The 17,080-nt window shown below is 42.8% G+C and overlaps 1 protein-coding gene and 1 pseudogene across 1 annotated transcript; one reads left to right on the top strand and one right to left on the bottom strand.

Moving 5' to 3' along the window:
- Nucleotides 1-4,628: 4,628 nt before the first annotated feature.
- LOC100526129 lies at nt 4,629-5,773 on the bottom strand (annotated as a pseudogene).
- A 4,602-nt stretch (nt 5,774-10,375) lies between these two features.
- Nucleotides 10,376-11,266, top strand: LOC110258635 (the record flags this gene model as incomplete). Its single annotated transcript, XM_021081931.1, has 1 exon — nt 10,376-11,266. A coding segment is annotated over one exon (891 nt), but the record flags the coding sequence as incomplete, so codon positions are not given.
- Nucleotides 11,267-17,080: the final 5,814 nt, after the last annotated feature.

Raw genomic sequence — 17,080 nt, 5'->3', positions numbered from 1 at the left:
TTGTCTCCTTCCACTGCCACAGTTTTTGTGGTTTCTGCAACAGTCTGACACCCAGCCCCCTGGGTGAAGCAGACAGGTTGGTGGTTTCCCTGATATGCTCGACATTTTAAAAATGCTGTGTGTCTGATGTTTCAGTTCACCAGATGGCTTAGCTCTCCACAATGGCCTTTCCGTAAGGCACAGGGCAGAGAGGTTGTTCATGGGTTGCTCTGTCCACGGTGTTCATACAGCTTTTTATTTTCATAGCTCTGCTTTTGCTGTTCAAAGCCTTTTGAAATCTTTTTCTAGTAGGTTGAGAAATGTCATTTAGCAAGGCCAAGGTTACCGAATAAATGCAAATCCACTTGAGACCCAGGCCTGCAAGTGCCGCATCACTTTCTAGGGAACTGAGAGGTAAGCAGGGGAGGGTTGTTTCCCAGGTGTTGGAGAATCAAGCAAGGTGTACCTGGGGGATTCCATGTTTCCTATCTGTAAATACTAGTGGATTCATGTTATCTTGCTGCTTATTTTACCTTCTTACTCCAACTATTAAAAAAAAACTCCTTGAGAGTTCCTGTTGTGGCTCACTAGTAATGAACACAACTAGTATCTGTGAGGATGAGGGTTCAATCCCTGGCCTTGTTCAGAGATCTCTGGCCTTGCTCAGTGATACCTTGCCTCACTCAGCGATCCCTGGCCTCACTCAATGGGTTAATGATCAAGCATTTCCATGAGCTACAGTGTAGGTTGAAGACATGGCTTGAAACTGGCATTGTTGTGGCTATGGTGTCGGCCAGCAGCTGCAGCTCCAATTTGGCCCCTAGCCTAGGAACTTCCATATGCTGAGGGTGAGGCTCTAAAAAGAAAAAAAAAACTTTTCTAGCTGAGGATTGAACCAATATTCAATCCTCATTGAATTCAATCAATCCTCAATTCATTCAATTCTGAAAGTGTCAGGAATTCCCTAATTTCTGTGGAACTGCCACAGATGCAACTTTCCAGGCCCCAGAGTCAGGGGTTCCTGGCTGAACATGTAGGAAAGTGGGCTGGGTTTCTGTTAATAGGTCTAAATACAGTCCATTGTGTCTGCAATTAAATTAAGATTCTATTAAGGAGAAGGCTCCAACTTGGGCTGCTTAGGGCCTCTGGTAATTGAAAATATTTTGGAAATTTCTTCCAAACTTTTACTTGAAATTCACAAAAATTTGCACATCTCCCCAGTGACAAAGCCAGGGTGACACAGTGAGGAAGATATAAGGTCTTGAGGGAACAGATCCTTGATTTGACAACAGACCCATAACCCTATCCAGATTTTGCCAACAGCTCTTTCCTCTCCTCTCCGGTGGGCCTTGACCAGGCAGGAACTGACACTTTGATTTTGATGTGCTCCATAGAAGATAAAATTTGGCCTCCAACATATGAAACAGGGAAGGTTGAGAGGGGTTCAGGATTAATTTCAGTCCAGCAAAGAAGGAACATCTATGACAATGTGGTTTATGATTGTCACTGTCAATAAGATTTCTCTCCAGATTATTACACTTTTCTATTTTATTCTCAGTTCTCCAATACATAGGTCTTTGTATCCTAAGCACTGGAAAAGGGAGGTGGTATTTCACATTGTTTTTCCAATATTTTTAGTGTTATTGGTCTATTGCATGCTGAAACTTTGACTTCAGAAAATGTATTAAGTAAGAATTCTACCTGTTGTTTGAGGTTCCTTCCATCTCCAGATTTGAGAGTGCAGTGCTATGTAATTGTCATGTAACTAATAAAAACTGAGACATAACTGACACAAACTCTAGGAAAGCACATATTTTCAGGGGCTTATCATTGGCCAACCCTGAATTGCAATCTCTGATGATTCCAATTAAATCCATCTTTACTAGAGATATATCTGGCAGTGCATTTGTTTCAGGTCAACACCTGCTTTATACCAGCTGATCTGGTATTATAAAGTTAAATTTCAACTATAACTGTATACCTAACAATTGTGATTTTCTAGAACACATGAATAATGAGTATGATGATCTTGCAAGACAGAGATATAAGAAAGGCCCTTTCGTCCTATCTTGCCCTCTATTTCTCCTGAATAGTATCTCAGGGTTATTTTGTTTGTTTGTTTGTTTTTCTTTTTTAAAGATACATCTACTGCCTATGGAAGTTCCTAGTCTAGGGGTCCAATTGGAGCTGCAGCTACTGGCCTACAACACCACAGCCACAGCAACCTGGGAACATGGTATCAAAAACATGTCTGCAAACTACACTAGATCTCACAGCAATGCCAGATCCTTTACCTACTGTGGAAGTCCAGGGATTGAACCTGCATCCTCATAGATACTTGTCATGTTTGTTTCCTCAATGCCACAATTAGAACTCCCCTCTAGACTGTTTTTAACCTGCAATACTGGTGACATGAAGCCATCTAATTCATATGAGTTTCAATAGGCTGAATATTTATTTAATATTATATTTTTGCAGTGTCATCTTTTGTTAGTGTTAAAACATCTAATAAATTCAAAATACTTCTGTAACAAAATTCTAGATAATAATATTTTCTTTCAATTAAAAGTTAAGTGAAAGAGTAATTTTAAATAATAGATTTAGGCCTATAATAGACACCCAGAGTCTTCCAGTGCTCAGTTACTCATGCTCATACAAAATAAGTGTGACCAAAATTTAAAAAAATAATGCAAAACTTATGAAGACAAGAATTTAATTCATCAAATTACCATGAACTATCCATGAGATAATTTTTTCTGAAGGATATATCTCAGTTCCATTAACAATATTTTCTGATTTGCGTGAGAAGTCAAAACAGACTACATCATTCAAATAAAACCCAACACAGAAATAGGAGCAGTGGCCCATCCATGGATTTGTTGTGTGCTGCTGTTTATAAAATATTCAAATAGTTCTGCACATGTGTAATATTTCCAACTTAGACAGGGGACCCTACACGTTGCACTTTCTAGCAAACAAACAATAGATGCTGCCTCGAGCTCTGAGTTGTATTCAAGGCCATGAGGGAAGCAGGTCACCAAAGTAAAGGGAAACACCAAACTATAGTGTCAGTCAATTCAGGTAAATAATTATGAAAAAATAGTATATGGTTCCATTTAGTTTAACCAAGCAGTTCTATAACTATCAAAAGAAAATATTCACTATGCAGTCTTGACATTTATGCTTCCACTAACATCTGAATGACTGAACAGAACCATTGCTTCTATACTGTACTGCTTAATCAAAACCACTCCCAGAATTTGAAAATTTCCTTTGCATCAAAACATTAAAAACAATAGAAAGCCAGCAGTATGTCATCCTGTTGGCTATTTAAGCAACTTGAGTATTCACAATAAACTAAAATTTCTCATAACATCTAGGTAACCACTACATACTATACCTGGACATCATAGGTCTATATACTAAATATTTGCAAAATGAAAACATGCATACACAAAATATGTCAGGTTTTACAGATGTGATGTGATTTGAATTAAAATTTACTTTGACAATGTACACACTTCTTTCAAAATACCTTAAATGAGTAATTCTGTAATTCTCCATAATTCTGAAATTTAGAGTTTTTCTTCTTAATATTCTAGGGTATAAATCTCAAAAGCCCTGGCAAGAAAGATTCTAAATTAGTTTTTGGATTTGTGTTCCAGTAAGAGAGTCTCTCTAGAAATAGGTTATGTGTTCATAATTGAAAAATACAAAGACTATATTAAAGAAATAGTCACATTTAAGAACCAGTTCCGCGGTTCTCAGTGGCATATGTTTGTTCAGAGATTTGAAACCATCTTGCTGAACACCATCTTTCCATGGTGGCATTCTCTCATTTATCCTATGCAAACACTTTGTTTCTTCAAAACTGCAGATTCTATGTAGTGGAGAGTATCCTCATATTGCATTTTGAAGGGTCTGCCATTCTCCAGCCAACACTCCATTAAGCAACATCCCTGTGGGAGTCAGGCCATTGAGGGTCATCACACAAAGGACTTCATAGGTCAAGTATACTTATCTCTGCTCTAGCTCAGATAGATAATATTATGGTAAGTTTGTACCTAGGAAAAATACACAGCAAAGAGGATGAATATACTTCCTTGACATAGAAAAAATTCTCAAAAATAATATTGAGTGAAATAAAAATCAGAAATAAATGTGTAAAAGCTGTATGATTTTAATATTCTATACCTCAAAAAATATCCAAACTAAAGTATATCGGACATCAATTTTTGATGGGTGTGTGGTTAATTTCTGAGGTGCTGGTAATGATTTTTTAATTTGGACTTATTCAGGGAGCAGGAATCTTTCATGCCTGAAAATTTCCTTGCAATATACTTTAACAGATGCAAGGTTTTTTTCTTTTTTTCTTTTTTAATTTTATTATTTATTTTTAATGTAATGCTCTGGCATTAGCAATTTTATGAAAAAATAAAATGTACTAAAAATAAATGCTTGAGTGGCATGCCTGGTAAATGATGCACAAAAATACGTTATTTTTTCCTACAAGGTAATCTGTCAGAAAGCAGTTTTTTCCTTCTTCAAAACAGTTCTACATCATTAGCATTCGAGTTGGCTATAGTTCTGATGATCACTTAGCAGAGCCTGAGAGCACTGAGAAGGCCAAAACTGGCAATAATAAACCATTATTTTGTTACTGTGATGTTGATCTCTCCCATTCTAGGAGTGAACTCCCCATCCTGAGGAAGAGAAGAGATCCCCAAATTTTGAAGTGGCTCCAGGCCAAAGGAGTTGTCACTGATAAGGTCACCTAGGGCTGATCTTTGGTTAACTGCTTGGGTTCTGGTGAACCTTTCCATATCAAGTGGTACATTATCTGTACATGGAAAATTTGACAGAATTTCCAGGGCTTTAAAGATATTGTCTGCATATAGGACTGGTACAATGTTCACTAAGCCAGAGAACAACACAGGATTTGTGGAAATTCTGTGCAGGGAGAATCCAGACATCATTCTGCTTATAGCTCTGTCTGAAGACTCCACAGTGATCAAAGTCTAGATCTGTTTCCTTATCACCTTTTTTGACTATTCTGGTCATCAGTCTGCTTATGGCTTTCTTGGCTGTATCTCCAAGATGATGCAGGTTCCTGTCTCAGGCATTTGTGTACCTGATCTTCTGAATGAAGTAGAATATAAGCCATTCTGAAGAAATAATCATCAAAGCAGTAAAGGATAGTGACACGAGGACTAGAGAGCCATGGCTGAAGTTCTCCTTCAGCATTCAAGTTCCAACAGCTATTGTTATTTGTACAAAGATGTTTTTCTCCAGATAACTCAAAATATCTTTACCCCTCAATTCTGTAATCATGACAGCAATAATATATATTTCCAGTGCCTGGATGAGTCATGGTGACTGGCTCCTCTTTGGATTTATTATGGTAGATGACTATAGCAACTGCATTGTGGAAAGAAGCCCCATGATATTTTCTTTTTAAACATGCAATTTCCCTTCTGCAGCAAGGCAATACACTGTTTGGTGTTTGGAGGGACAAAGAACCATGTTTGACCATCACAACCCAGAGGATCAGCAAGTCCATGGATTGGCAGCGATGCTAGCACCTGACCCCTGAACTAGTCCTTGGGTGAGTTGAGCCCTTAGTACCTGCTGTGGATGTGGAACATGGGCAGGGAGCCTTGGCCAGACTCCTGTTCCATCACATTGATGAGCCCCATGTAGTACTTCTAGCTCATGTTGTCTTCCCTTGTTTTCCACTGGCTTCAGGTCATCAGTGCTAGCACTACTGAGGCCCACCCTGCCCCTCACAACTCATTGTACCTCCTGCCTCCTATGGTGGACTGGGCTCCCAGCCTGCACAGAAAGGTGGGGTGGTTGAGGCCTGAATTGAGGAGGGAGTATGTGCAATAAAAGTTTTCTATATGTGTCTTAAAGTCTAAAAAGTGTGCATAAACAAAGTATGTTCATTATCCAATTGCATGAATTTTTTTTAATTTTTTAAACTAATAGTTTATTGTACAAAATGAGTGTTGATTATATATTTGTGAAAATGATGTAGTGAATAATTTCATATCGTATATCATCCTATGATTAATCTTTATGTTATTAAAAGAGCTTCCTTTCTTGTGGAACAACACTATCTTTATCCACCCATGGACATTCCCAGTCATTCTCCAAGCAGATATGAGACATAATGATCTTGCTGTCATGCAGTGAAATCTATATGGTAATACTCCAGGATTGAGGAGAAAGTAATCTTTTTGGCAGCCTTTTGCATGCACAGAATTTTAGTGTCACCAGGTGCACCAGGAAATCCTTACACATAGATTTTTTTTTCTCACTTGGCTTGTATCTGAAGAATACATTTTCTCCAGAAGACATGTTTTTCAGTTCTTTAAGATCTCCATTTTTAATGAAAACATAAATCCCATTCTCCAATTTTAATGAAAACTCAAATCCCAATTAGGAAATAGTTTAGCTTATCCACCTTAGAATGATAATATAGCTATCCAAACTCAGGTTTCAAATTGTTTGGTGGGGGGAGTTTGAAGGGATGCTGTCTACATTGTATTGAGGAGAAACTGTGTTAAGAAGCTAAAGCTTGGTTCTGTCAGAATAAAACATAACACAAGGGAATTTTGCATCCCACAGGAAAAGAAAGCACCTGAGGGAAACAAATACATTGGATAGGAATAAAATTAAGTGATCAAGGACAATTCTACACATCAGATGTGTACCAGAGAGATCAATAATGACAGGGAAACTTTTTTGTAACACAAATGCATCAATTTCTTGATTTTAAGTGGTGGAAAATTATTAGCAATTAATTATGTGTTTTGAGTTTTGCCTCAACAATGTCTCCCCAGGAGTAGAGTTGGTATTTTGGTATTGGGATTATCACACCAAGAATGATCATGACATACAAAAAGGCCTCATTGTCCCTATGAAACATTTTTCCAAAGTATCTAAAAAGGTACTTATTACATAAATTCCAGCTTGATGAGTTTCCTAGCTTTTCAGAGAAGAAAAAAGGTAGACAAACAAGAAAAAAATTCAAAAAAAATCAGAAAAGTAACACAAACATAGATGAAAATCTGTGTTCCTGTTAAATTCCAAATGAGAATTCAGATGAAAGGGAAGTTAGGTATGATCAGTATTTTTAATTTTAGGCCCTTTAGCTGTTGCTGTAAGTTTATGGTCATTGCCCTAATAAATAAGGAAGCTGAATAAACTATTATATCTGACCTTGCAATTTATACATTTTTTTTGGTGGGAATGTATGTTCAATCCTTTGCTTAATTTATATTGTTTGTTTTCTTCTTATTATTGAGAACTCTTCATATATTTGGGACATATGTTCTTTGTCAGATACAAGGTTTTCAACAATTTTCTTCATTTTGGGGGTGTATATACATAAAAGTAAAAATAAACATTCCCAAAATATTCTCTCTGATGTGTTTACCAACACAGTTCTAGTTATCTTTTGTTACATAAATAATGACTAAATGACTTAAAATAATGACCATTGACTCATTATTTTGTTCTTTTTCATATTGACTGAGGTCACATGAAGTATTTAGAGGAATGATTGGTTAGACTGTAAGGTCACTCATATCTGGCACAGGATAAGAATGATTAAGAGATTGCCTCAGATTTTCCCCTTCTCACTCCACATAATATCTGAACCTGCCACATGGTTTACTCAGGTTGGTTGGACTTCCTACATGGTACCTCATGGGTTTCAGACATTGTCTTCTTAAAGGCTAGACCCAGAAGTTACTTACAATTCTGATGATTTCTGTTGGTCAAAACAGCTAAAGTAGAACTCAAAGGGAGGGTAACTAGGCACTGCATCTGTAAGGAAAATGTTTAGAATGTGTATAGCTATCTTTAATCTTCCCAAACTATCATTAGCCCCTTGTAGAGCTCTGTAACTTTTAATTCTGGGTTTATTTATTAACAGTTTTAATATTTTAATCAAATCTATGAACATCCATACATCTCTTTTACCTTTTGTCGTGCACATACTTACAAAATCACTTTGTAATTGTCAGTACTTGAAAAGTACACATGTAGAAGGGATAGTGACAGATGTTTTCATCATTCAGATCATTGTGAAAGGAGGATTTGTTCTGGAGCTCTGAGAAGTAGTCCAATCACAGTAGATACCAAGATGGTAGGCCAAAGTTTTAGGAGAATAAAGAATTCCATTGCTATATGCTGAAGAGGATTAGAGGAAGACCCTAAAAGGAATATTCTGGTATTTTATAATTTTACATAGAACTGATATGGATAATGGCAAGTGACTTATTTTAAGAAAAAATATGGACATTTCCATTGTGGCTCAGTGGTTAACAAATCCCAACTAACATCCATGGGAACATGAGTTTGAACCCTGACCTCGCTCAGTGGGTTAATGACTCAGCATTGTTGTGATCCGTGGTGTATGTTGTAGACATGGCTCATATCCCACATTGCTGTGGTTATGGCATAGTCCAGCAGCTACAGCTCTGATTGGACTCCTAGCCTGGGAAGCTCCATATGCTGTGCATGTGGTCCTAAAAAGATAAAAAGATCGAAAAAAGTAACTGCTGATTTAGAAAAATCATCACCTATGCACAGTCTTAAGTGAATCATCTTTGTAAATATGAGTTGTATCAGTAGAAAAATCTCCAAATAGAATATTTCTATTTTTTGTACACAATTCTCCATTTTAATCGACAGAAATATTTACCAATTAATATTTATAAAGCACCACTTTTACAAATCATTTTACCATGGAGTTTAGAAAATACAAAATAAACATTGATCTTAATCCTGAGGCTTAAAAGTAGCAGAGACATTCTGAAATGAATAAATATAAATCAGAGAAGAGTTTACTATGAAATAATGAGGTGGATATTTAAAGAAAAATTAAAGACATTTAATTTTTTTTGTCTATCTCTTGTTTCAGGGCTGCACCCACAGCATATGGAGGTTCCCAGGCCAGGGGTCCAATTGGAGCTGCAGCCACCAGCCTAGGGTAACAGCAATGCAGGATCAAAGCTACCTCTGAGGGCTACACCAGAGCTCATGGCAGTACCAGATCCTTAACCCCCTGAGCTAGGCGAGGGATCAAGCCTGCATCCTCATGGATGCCAATCAGGTTTGTTAACCACTGAACCATAATAGGAACTTCAAAGACATTTAATTATTTTAAATTACAAATTAAAGACATTAAAAGTCAATTAACTTTCCTTGAATATGTGGTTGTGAAAGGATGAAAATGCAACCTGACCCTCCCAGAACCCAGGAAGTTAATAAGAAGCTCTAAATGCCCTCGAGTTCCAGACCCTGTTCCCTATAGGTAAAAGATCATACTTTTTGCTGTTTTAGGGCTTGCTTTCTGTTCTGTACAAAACTATGTGGAAGGGGAAAAACAGGCCCCTGAGTATGTGCCTCTATGCATGAAACTTCTTGAAACTGCTTGAGATAACAGGAAAAAGGGTTCCTAACTGCTTGTTTGGCTTCTGTAAAGCTGCTTGCATAAGATAAAAAGAGGAGAAGTTAATCGCCTAACCGACCCCAGTAAGATCGGTTGCTCCACAAAATGTTGAAAATCCTGATAAATATATCTTGGCGACAATATGTCTCCCCCACCCAGGGACAGGCACAAACACGTAACTCCAGAACAACTTAAAATTAATTGGTCCACAAAGCGCGGGCTCTCGAAGTTTTGAATTGACTGGTTTGTGATATTTTAAAATGATTAGTTTGTAAAAGCGCGGGCTTTGTTGTGAACCCCATAAAAGCTGTCGCGACTCCACACTCGGGGCCGCAGTCCTCTACCCCTGCGTGGCGTACGACTGTGGGCCCCAGCGCGCTCGGAATAAAAATCCTCTTGCTGTTTGCATCAAGACCGCTTCTCGTGAGTGATTTGGGGTGTTGCCTCTTCCGAGTCCGGACGAGGGGGATTTTCACTCGACTGGCCTTTCACTTGGTGCGTTGGCCGGGAATCCTGTGACCACCCCTTACACCCGAGAACCCACTTGGAGGTAAAGGGATCCCCTTTGGAACGTGTGTGTGTCGGCCGGCGTCTCTGTTCTGAGTGTCTATTCTCGGTAATGCGTGCTTTTGCTTTGCAGCTGTCCTCTCAGACCGTGAGGACTGGAGGACTGTGATCAGCAGACGTGCTAGGAGGATCACAGGCTGCCACCCTGGGGGATGCCCCGGGAGGTGGGGAGAGCCAGGGACGCCTGGTGGTCTCCTTCTGTCGGTCAGAGGACCAAGTTCTGTTGTTGAAGTGAAAACTTCCCCCTCCGTGGCCGTCCGACTCTTTTGCCTGCTTGTGGGAGACGCGGACGGGTCGTGTGTGTCTGGATCTGTTGGTTTCTGTTTTGTGCATCTTTGTCTTGTGCGTCCTTGTCTACAGTTTTAATATGGGACAACCCCTCTTAGTTTGACTCTCGACCATTGGACTGAAGTTAAATTCAGGGCTCATAATTTGTCAGTTCAGGTTAAGAAGGGACCTTGGCAGACTTTCTGTGCCTCTGAATGGCCGACATTCAATGTTGGATGGCCATCAGAGGGGACCTTTAATTCTGAGATTATCCTGGCTGTTAAAGCAATTATTTTTCAGACTGGACCCGGCTCTCATCCCGATCAGGAGCCCTATATCCTTACGTGGCAAGATTTGGCAGAGGATCCTCCGCCATGGGTTAAACCATGGCTGAATAAACCAAGAAAGCCAGGTCCCCGAATTCTGGCTCTTGGAGAGAAAAACAAACACTCGGCTGAAAAAGTCAAGCCCTCTCCTCATATCTACCCTGAGATTGAGGAGCCGCCGGCTTGGCCAGAACCCCAATCTGTTCCCCCACCCCCTTATCCGGCACAGGGTGCTGCGAGGGGACCCTCTGCCCCTCCTGGAGCTCCGGCGGTGGAGGGACCTGCTGCAGGGACTCGGAGCTGGAGGGGCACCACCCCGGAGCGGACAGACGAGATCGTGACATTACCGCTGCGCAAGTACGGCCCTCCCATACTGGGGGGCCAATTGCAGCCCCTCCAGTATTGGCCCTTTTCTTCTGCAGATCTCTATAATTGGAAAACTAACCATCCCCCTTTTTCGGAGGATCCCCAACACCTCACAGGGTTGGTGGAGTCCCTTATGTTCTCTCACCAGCCTACTTGGGATGATTGTCAACAGCTGCTGCAGACACTCTTCACAACTGAGGAGCGAGAGAGAATTCTGTTAGAGGCTAGAAAAAATGTTCCTGGGGCCGACGGGCGACCCACGCAATTGCAAAATGAGATTGACATGGGATTTCCCTGACTCACCCTGGTTGGGACTACAACACGGCTGAAGGTAGGGAGAGCTTGAAAATCTATCGCCAGGCTCTGGTGGCAGGTCTCCGGGGCGCCTCAAGACGGCCCACTAATTTGGCTAAGGTAAGAGAGGTGATGCAGGGACCGAATGAACCTCCCTCGGTTTTTCTTGAGAGGCTCATGGAAGCCTTCAGGCGGTTCACCCCTTTTGACCCTACCTCGGAGGCCCAGAAAGCCTCAGTGGCCCTGGCCTTCATAGGACAATCGGCCCAGGATATCAGAAGGAAGCTTCAGAGACTGGAAGGGTTACAGGAGGCTGAGTTACATGATCTAGTGAAGGAGGCAGAGAAAGTGTATTACAAAAGGGAGACAGAAGAAGAAAGGGAACAAAGAAAAGAGAGAGAAAGAGAGGAAAGGGAGGAAAGACGTGATAGACGGCAAGAGAAGAATTTGACTAAGATCTTGGCCGCAGTGGTTGAAAGGAAAAGCAATAGGGAAAGAGAGAGAGATTTTAGGAAAATTAGGTCAGGCCCTAGACAGTCAGGGAACCTGGGCAATAGGACCCCACTCGACAAGGACCAATGTGCATATTGTAAAGAAAAAGGACACTGGGCAAGGGACTGCCCTAAGAAGGGAAACAAAGGACTGAAGGTCCTAGCTCTGGAAGAAGATAAAGACTAGGGAAGACGGGGTTCGGACCCCCTCCCCGAGCCCAGGGTAACTTTAAAGGTGGAGGGGCAACCAGTTGAGTTTCTGGTTGATACCGGAGCGAAACATTCAGTGCTACTATAGCCATTAGGAAAACTAAAAGATAAAAAATCCTGGGTGATGGGCGCCACAGGGCAACGACAGTATCCATGGACTACCCGAAGAACAGTTGACTTGGGAGTGGGACGGGTAACCCACTCGTTTCTGGTCATCATCCCTGAGTGCCCAGCACCCCTCTTATGTAGAGACTTACTGACCAAGATGGGAGCACAAATTTCTTTTGAACAAGGAAAACCAGAAGTGTCTGCAAATAACAAACCTATCACTGTGTTGACCCTCCAATTAGATGACGAATATCGACTATATTCTCCCCTAGTAAAGCCTGATCAAAATATACAATTCTGGTTGGAACAGTTTCCCCAAGCCTGGGCAGAAACCGCAGGGATGGGTTTGGCAAAGCAAGTTCCCCCGCAGGTTATTCAACTGAAGGCCAGTGCTACACCAGTATCAGTCAGACAGTACCCCTTGAGTAAAGAAGCTCAAGAAGGAATTCGGCCGCATGTTCAAAGATTAATCCAACAGGGCATCCTAGTTCCTGTCCAATCTCCCTGGAATACTCCCCTGCTACCGGTTAGAAAGCCTGGGACCAATGACTATCGACCAGTACAGGACTTGAGAGAGGTCAATAAATGGGTGCAGGATATACACCCAACGGTCCCGAACCCTTATAACCTCTTGTGTGCTCTCCCGCCCCAATGGAGCTGGTATACAGTATTGGACTTAAAGGATGTCTTCTTCTGCCTGAGATTACATCCCACTAGCCAACCACTTTTTGCCTTTGAATGGAGAGATCCAGGTACGGGAAGAACCGGGCAGCTCACCTGGACCCGACTGCCCCAAGGGTTCAAGAACTCCCCGACCATCTTTGACGAAGCCCTACACAGAGACCTGGCCAACTTCAGGATCCAACACCCTCAGGTGACCCTCCTCCAGTACGTGGATGACCTGCTTCTGGCGGGAGCCACCAAACAGGACTGCTTAGAATGTACGAAGGCACTACTGCTGGAATTGTCTGACCTAGGCTACAGAGCCTCCGCTAAGAAGGCCCAGATTTGCAGGAGAGAGGTAACATATTTGGGGTACAGTTTGTGGGGTGGGCAGCGATGGCTGACGGGGGCATGGAAGAAAACTGTAGTCCAGATACCGGCCCCAACCACAGCCAAACAAGTGAGAGAGTTTTGGGGACAGCTGGATTTTGCAGACTGTGGATCCCGCGGTTTGCGACCTTAGCAGCCCCACTCTACCCACTAACCAAAGAAAAAGGGGAATTCTCCTGGGCTCCTGAGCACCAGAAGGCATTTGATGCTATCAAAAAGGCCCTGCTGAGCGCACCTGCTCTGGCCCTCCCTGACGTAACTAAACCCTTTACCCTTTATGTGGATGAGCGTAAGGGAGTAGCCCGGGGAGTTTTAACCCAAACCTTAGGACCATGGAGGAGACCTGTTGCCTACCTGTCAAAGAAGCTCGATCCTGTAGCCAGTGGTTGGCCCGTATGCCTGAAGGCTATCGCAGCTGTGGCCATACTGGTCAAGGACGCTGACAAATTGACTTTGGGACAGAATATAACTGTAATAGCCCCCCATGCGTTGGAGAACATCGTTCGGCAGCCCCCAGACCGATGGATGACCAACGTCTGCATGACCCGCTATCAAAGCCTGCTTCTCACAGAGAGGGTCACGTTCGCTCCACGAGCCGCTCTCAACCCTGCCACTCTTCTGCCTGAAGAGACTGATGAACCAGTGACTCATGATTGCCATCAACTGTTAATCGAGGAGACTGGGGTCCGCAAGGACCTTACAGACATACCGCTGACTGGAGAAGTGCTGACCTGGTTCACTGACGGAAGCAGCTATGTGGTGGAAGGTAAGAGGATGGCCGGGGCGGCAGTGGTGGACGGGACCCACACGATCTGGGCCAGCAGCCTGCTGGAAGGGACTTCAGCACAAAAGGCTGAGCTCATGGCCCTCACGCAAGCTTTGCAGCTGGCCGAAGGGAAATCCATAGACATTTATACGGACAGCAGGTATGCTTTTGCGACTGCACACGTACACGGGGCCATCTATAAGCAAAGGGGGTTGCTTACCTCAGCAGGGAGGGAAATAAAGAACAAAGAGGAAATTCTAAGCCTATTAGAAGCCTTACATTTGCCAAAAAGGCTAGCTATTATACACTGTCCTGGACATCAGAAAGCCAAAGATCTCATATCCAGAGGGAACCAGATGGCTGACCGGGTTGCCAAGCAGGCAGCCCAGGGTGTTAACCTTCTGCCTATAATAGAAATGCCCAAAGCCCCAGAACCCGGACGACAGTACACCCTAGAAGACTGGCAAGAGATAAAAAAGATAGACCAGTTCTCTGAGACTCCAGAGGGGACCTGCTATACCTCAGATGGGAAGGAAATCCTGCCCCACAAAGAAGGGTTAGAATATGTCCAACAGATACATCGTCTAACCCACCTAGGAACTAAACACCTGCAGCAGTTGATCAGAACATCCCCTTATCATGTTCTGAGGCTACCAGGAGTGGCTGACTCGGTGGTCAAACATTGTGTGCCCTGCCAGCTGGTTAATGCTAATCCTTCCAGAATACCTCCAGGAAAGAGACTAAGGGGAAGCCACCCAGGTGCTCACTGGGAAGTGGACTTCACTGAGGTAAAGCCGGCTAAATACGGAAACAAATGTCTATTGGCTTTTGTAGACACCTTTTCAGGATGGGTAGAGGCTTATCCTACTAAGAAAGAGACTTCAACTGTGGTGGCTAAAAAAATACTGGAGGAAATTTTTCCAAGATTTGGAATACCTAAGGTAATAGGGTCAGACAATGGTCCAACTTTCGTTGCCCAGGTAAGTTAGGGACTGGCCAAGATATTGGGGATTGATTGGAAACTGCATTGTGCATACAGACCCCAAAGCTCAGGACAGGTAGAGAGGATGAATAGAACCATTAAAGAGACCCTTACCAAATTGACCACAGAGACTGGCATTAATGATTGGATAGCTCTCCTGCCCTTTGTGCTTTTTAGGGTTAGGAACACCCCTGGACAGTTTGGGCTGACCCCTTATGAATTGCTCTATGGGGGACCCCCCCCCGGTTGGCAGAAATTGCCTTTGTACATAGTGCTGATGTACTGCTTTCCCAGCCTTTGTTCTCTAGGCTTAAGGCACTCGAGTAGGTGAGGCAGCGAGCATGGAAGCAGCTCTGGGAGGCCTACTCAGGAGGAGACTTGCAAGTTCCACATCGCTTCCAAGTTGGAGATTCAGTCTATGTTAGACGCCACCGTGCAGGAAACCTCGAGACTCGGTGGAAGGGCCCTTATCTCGTACTTTTGACCACACCAACGGCTGTAAAAGTTGAAGGAATCTCCACCTAGATCCATGCATCCCACGTTAAGCCGGCGCCACCTCCCGATTCGGGGTGGAGAGCCGAAAAGACTGAAAACCCCCTTAAGCTTCGCCTCCATCGCTTGGTTCCTTACTCTGTAAATAACTCCTCAAGTTAATGGTAAACGCCCGAACTCCCACAAACCCTTATCTCTCACCTGGTTACTTACTGACTCCAGTACAGGTATTACTATTAACAGCACTCAAGGGGAGGCTCCCTTAGGGACCTGGTGGCCTGAGTTATATGTCTGCCTTCGATCGGTAATCCCTGGTCTCAACGACCAGGCCACACCCCCCGATGTACTCCGTGCTTATGGGTTTTATGTTTGCCCAGGACCCCCAAATAATGAAGAATATTGTGGAAATCCTCAGGATTTCTTTTGCAAGCAATGGAGCTGCGTAACTTCTAATGATGGGAATTGGAAATGGCCAGTCTCTCAGCAAGACAGAGTAAGTTACTCTTTTGTTAACAATCCTACCAGTTATAATCAATTTAATTACCGCCATGGGAAATGGAAAGATTGGCAACAGCAGGTACAAAAAGATGTACGAAATAAGCAAATAAGCTGTAATTTGTTAGACCTAGATTACTTAAAAATAAGTTTCACTGAAAAAGGAAAACAAGAAAATATTCAAAAGTGGGTAAATGGTATGTCTTGGGGAATAGTGTACTATGGAGGCTCTGGGAGAAGGAAAGGATCTATTCTAACTATTCGCCTCAGAATAGAAACTCAGATGGAACCTCCGGTTGCTATAGGACCAAATAAGTGTTTGGCCGAACAAGGACCTCCAATCCAAGAACAGAGGCCATCTCTTAACCCCTCTGATTACAATACAGCCTCTGGATCAGTCCCCACTGAGCCTAACATCACTATTAAAACAGGGGCAAAACTTTTTAGCCTCATCCAGGGAGCTTTTCAAGCTCTTAACTCCACAACTCCAGAGGCTACCTCTTCTTGTTGGCTTTGCTTAGCTTCAGGCCCACCTTACTATGAGGAACGGCTAGAGGAGGGAAATTCAATGTGACAAAGGAACATAGAGACCAATGTACATGGGGATCCCAAAATAAGCTTACCCTTACTGAGGTTTCTGGAAAAGGCACCTGCATAGGGAGGGTTCCCCCATCCCACCAACACCTTTGTAACCACACTGAAGCCTTTAATCGAACCTCTGAGAGTCAGTATCTGGTACCCGGTTATGACAGGTGGTGGGCATGTAATACTGGATTAACCCCTTGTGTTTCCACCCTGGTTTTCAACCAAACTAAAGACTTTTGCGTTATGGTCCAAATTGTCCCCCGGGTGTACTACTATCCCGAAAAAGCGGTCCTTGATGAATATGACTATAGATATAATCAGCCAAAAAGAGAACCCATATCCCTGACACTAGCTGTAATGCTCGGATTGGGAGTGGCTGCAGGCGTGGGAACAGGAACGGCTGCCCTAATCACAGGACCACAACAGCTGGAGAAAGGACTTAGTGACCTACATCGAATTGTAACGGAAGATCTCCAAGCCCTAGAAAAATCTGTCAGTAACCTAGAGGAATCCCTAACCTCCTTATCTGAAGTGGTTCTACAGAACAGAAGGGGGTTAGATCTGTTATTTCTAAAAGAAGGTGGGTTATGTGTAGCCTTAAAAGAGGAATGCTGCTTTTATGTGGATCATTCGGGA

Source organism: Sus scrofa, unplaced genomic scaffold (genome assembly GCF_000003025.6).
Source record: "Sus scrofa isolate TJ Tabasco breed Duroc unplaced genomic scaffold, Sscrofa11.1 Contig26, whole genome shotgun sequence".
Lineage (NCBI taxonomy): Eukaryota > Metazoa > Chordata > Mammalia > Artiodactyla > Suidae > Sus > Sus scrofa.
The sequence above is the reverse complement of the archived record's forward strand: the minus strand, read 5'-3'. Positions and strand labels throughout refer to the sequence as shown.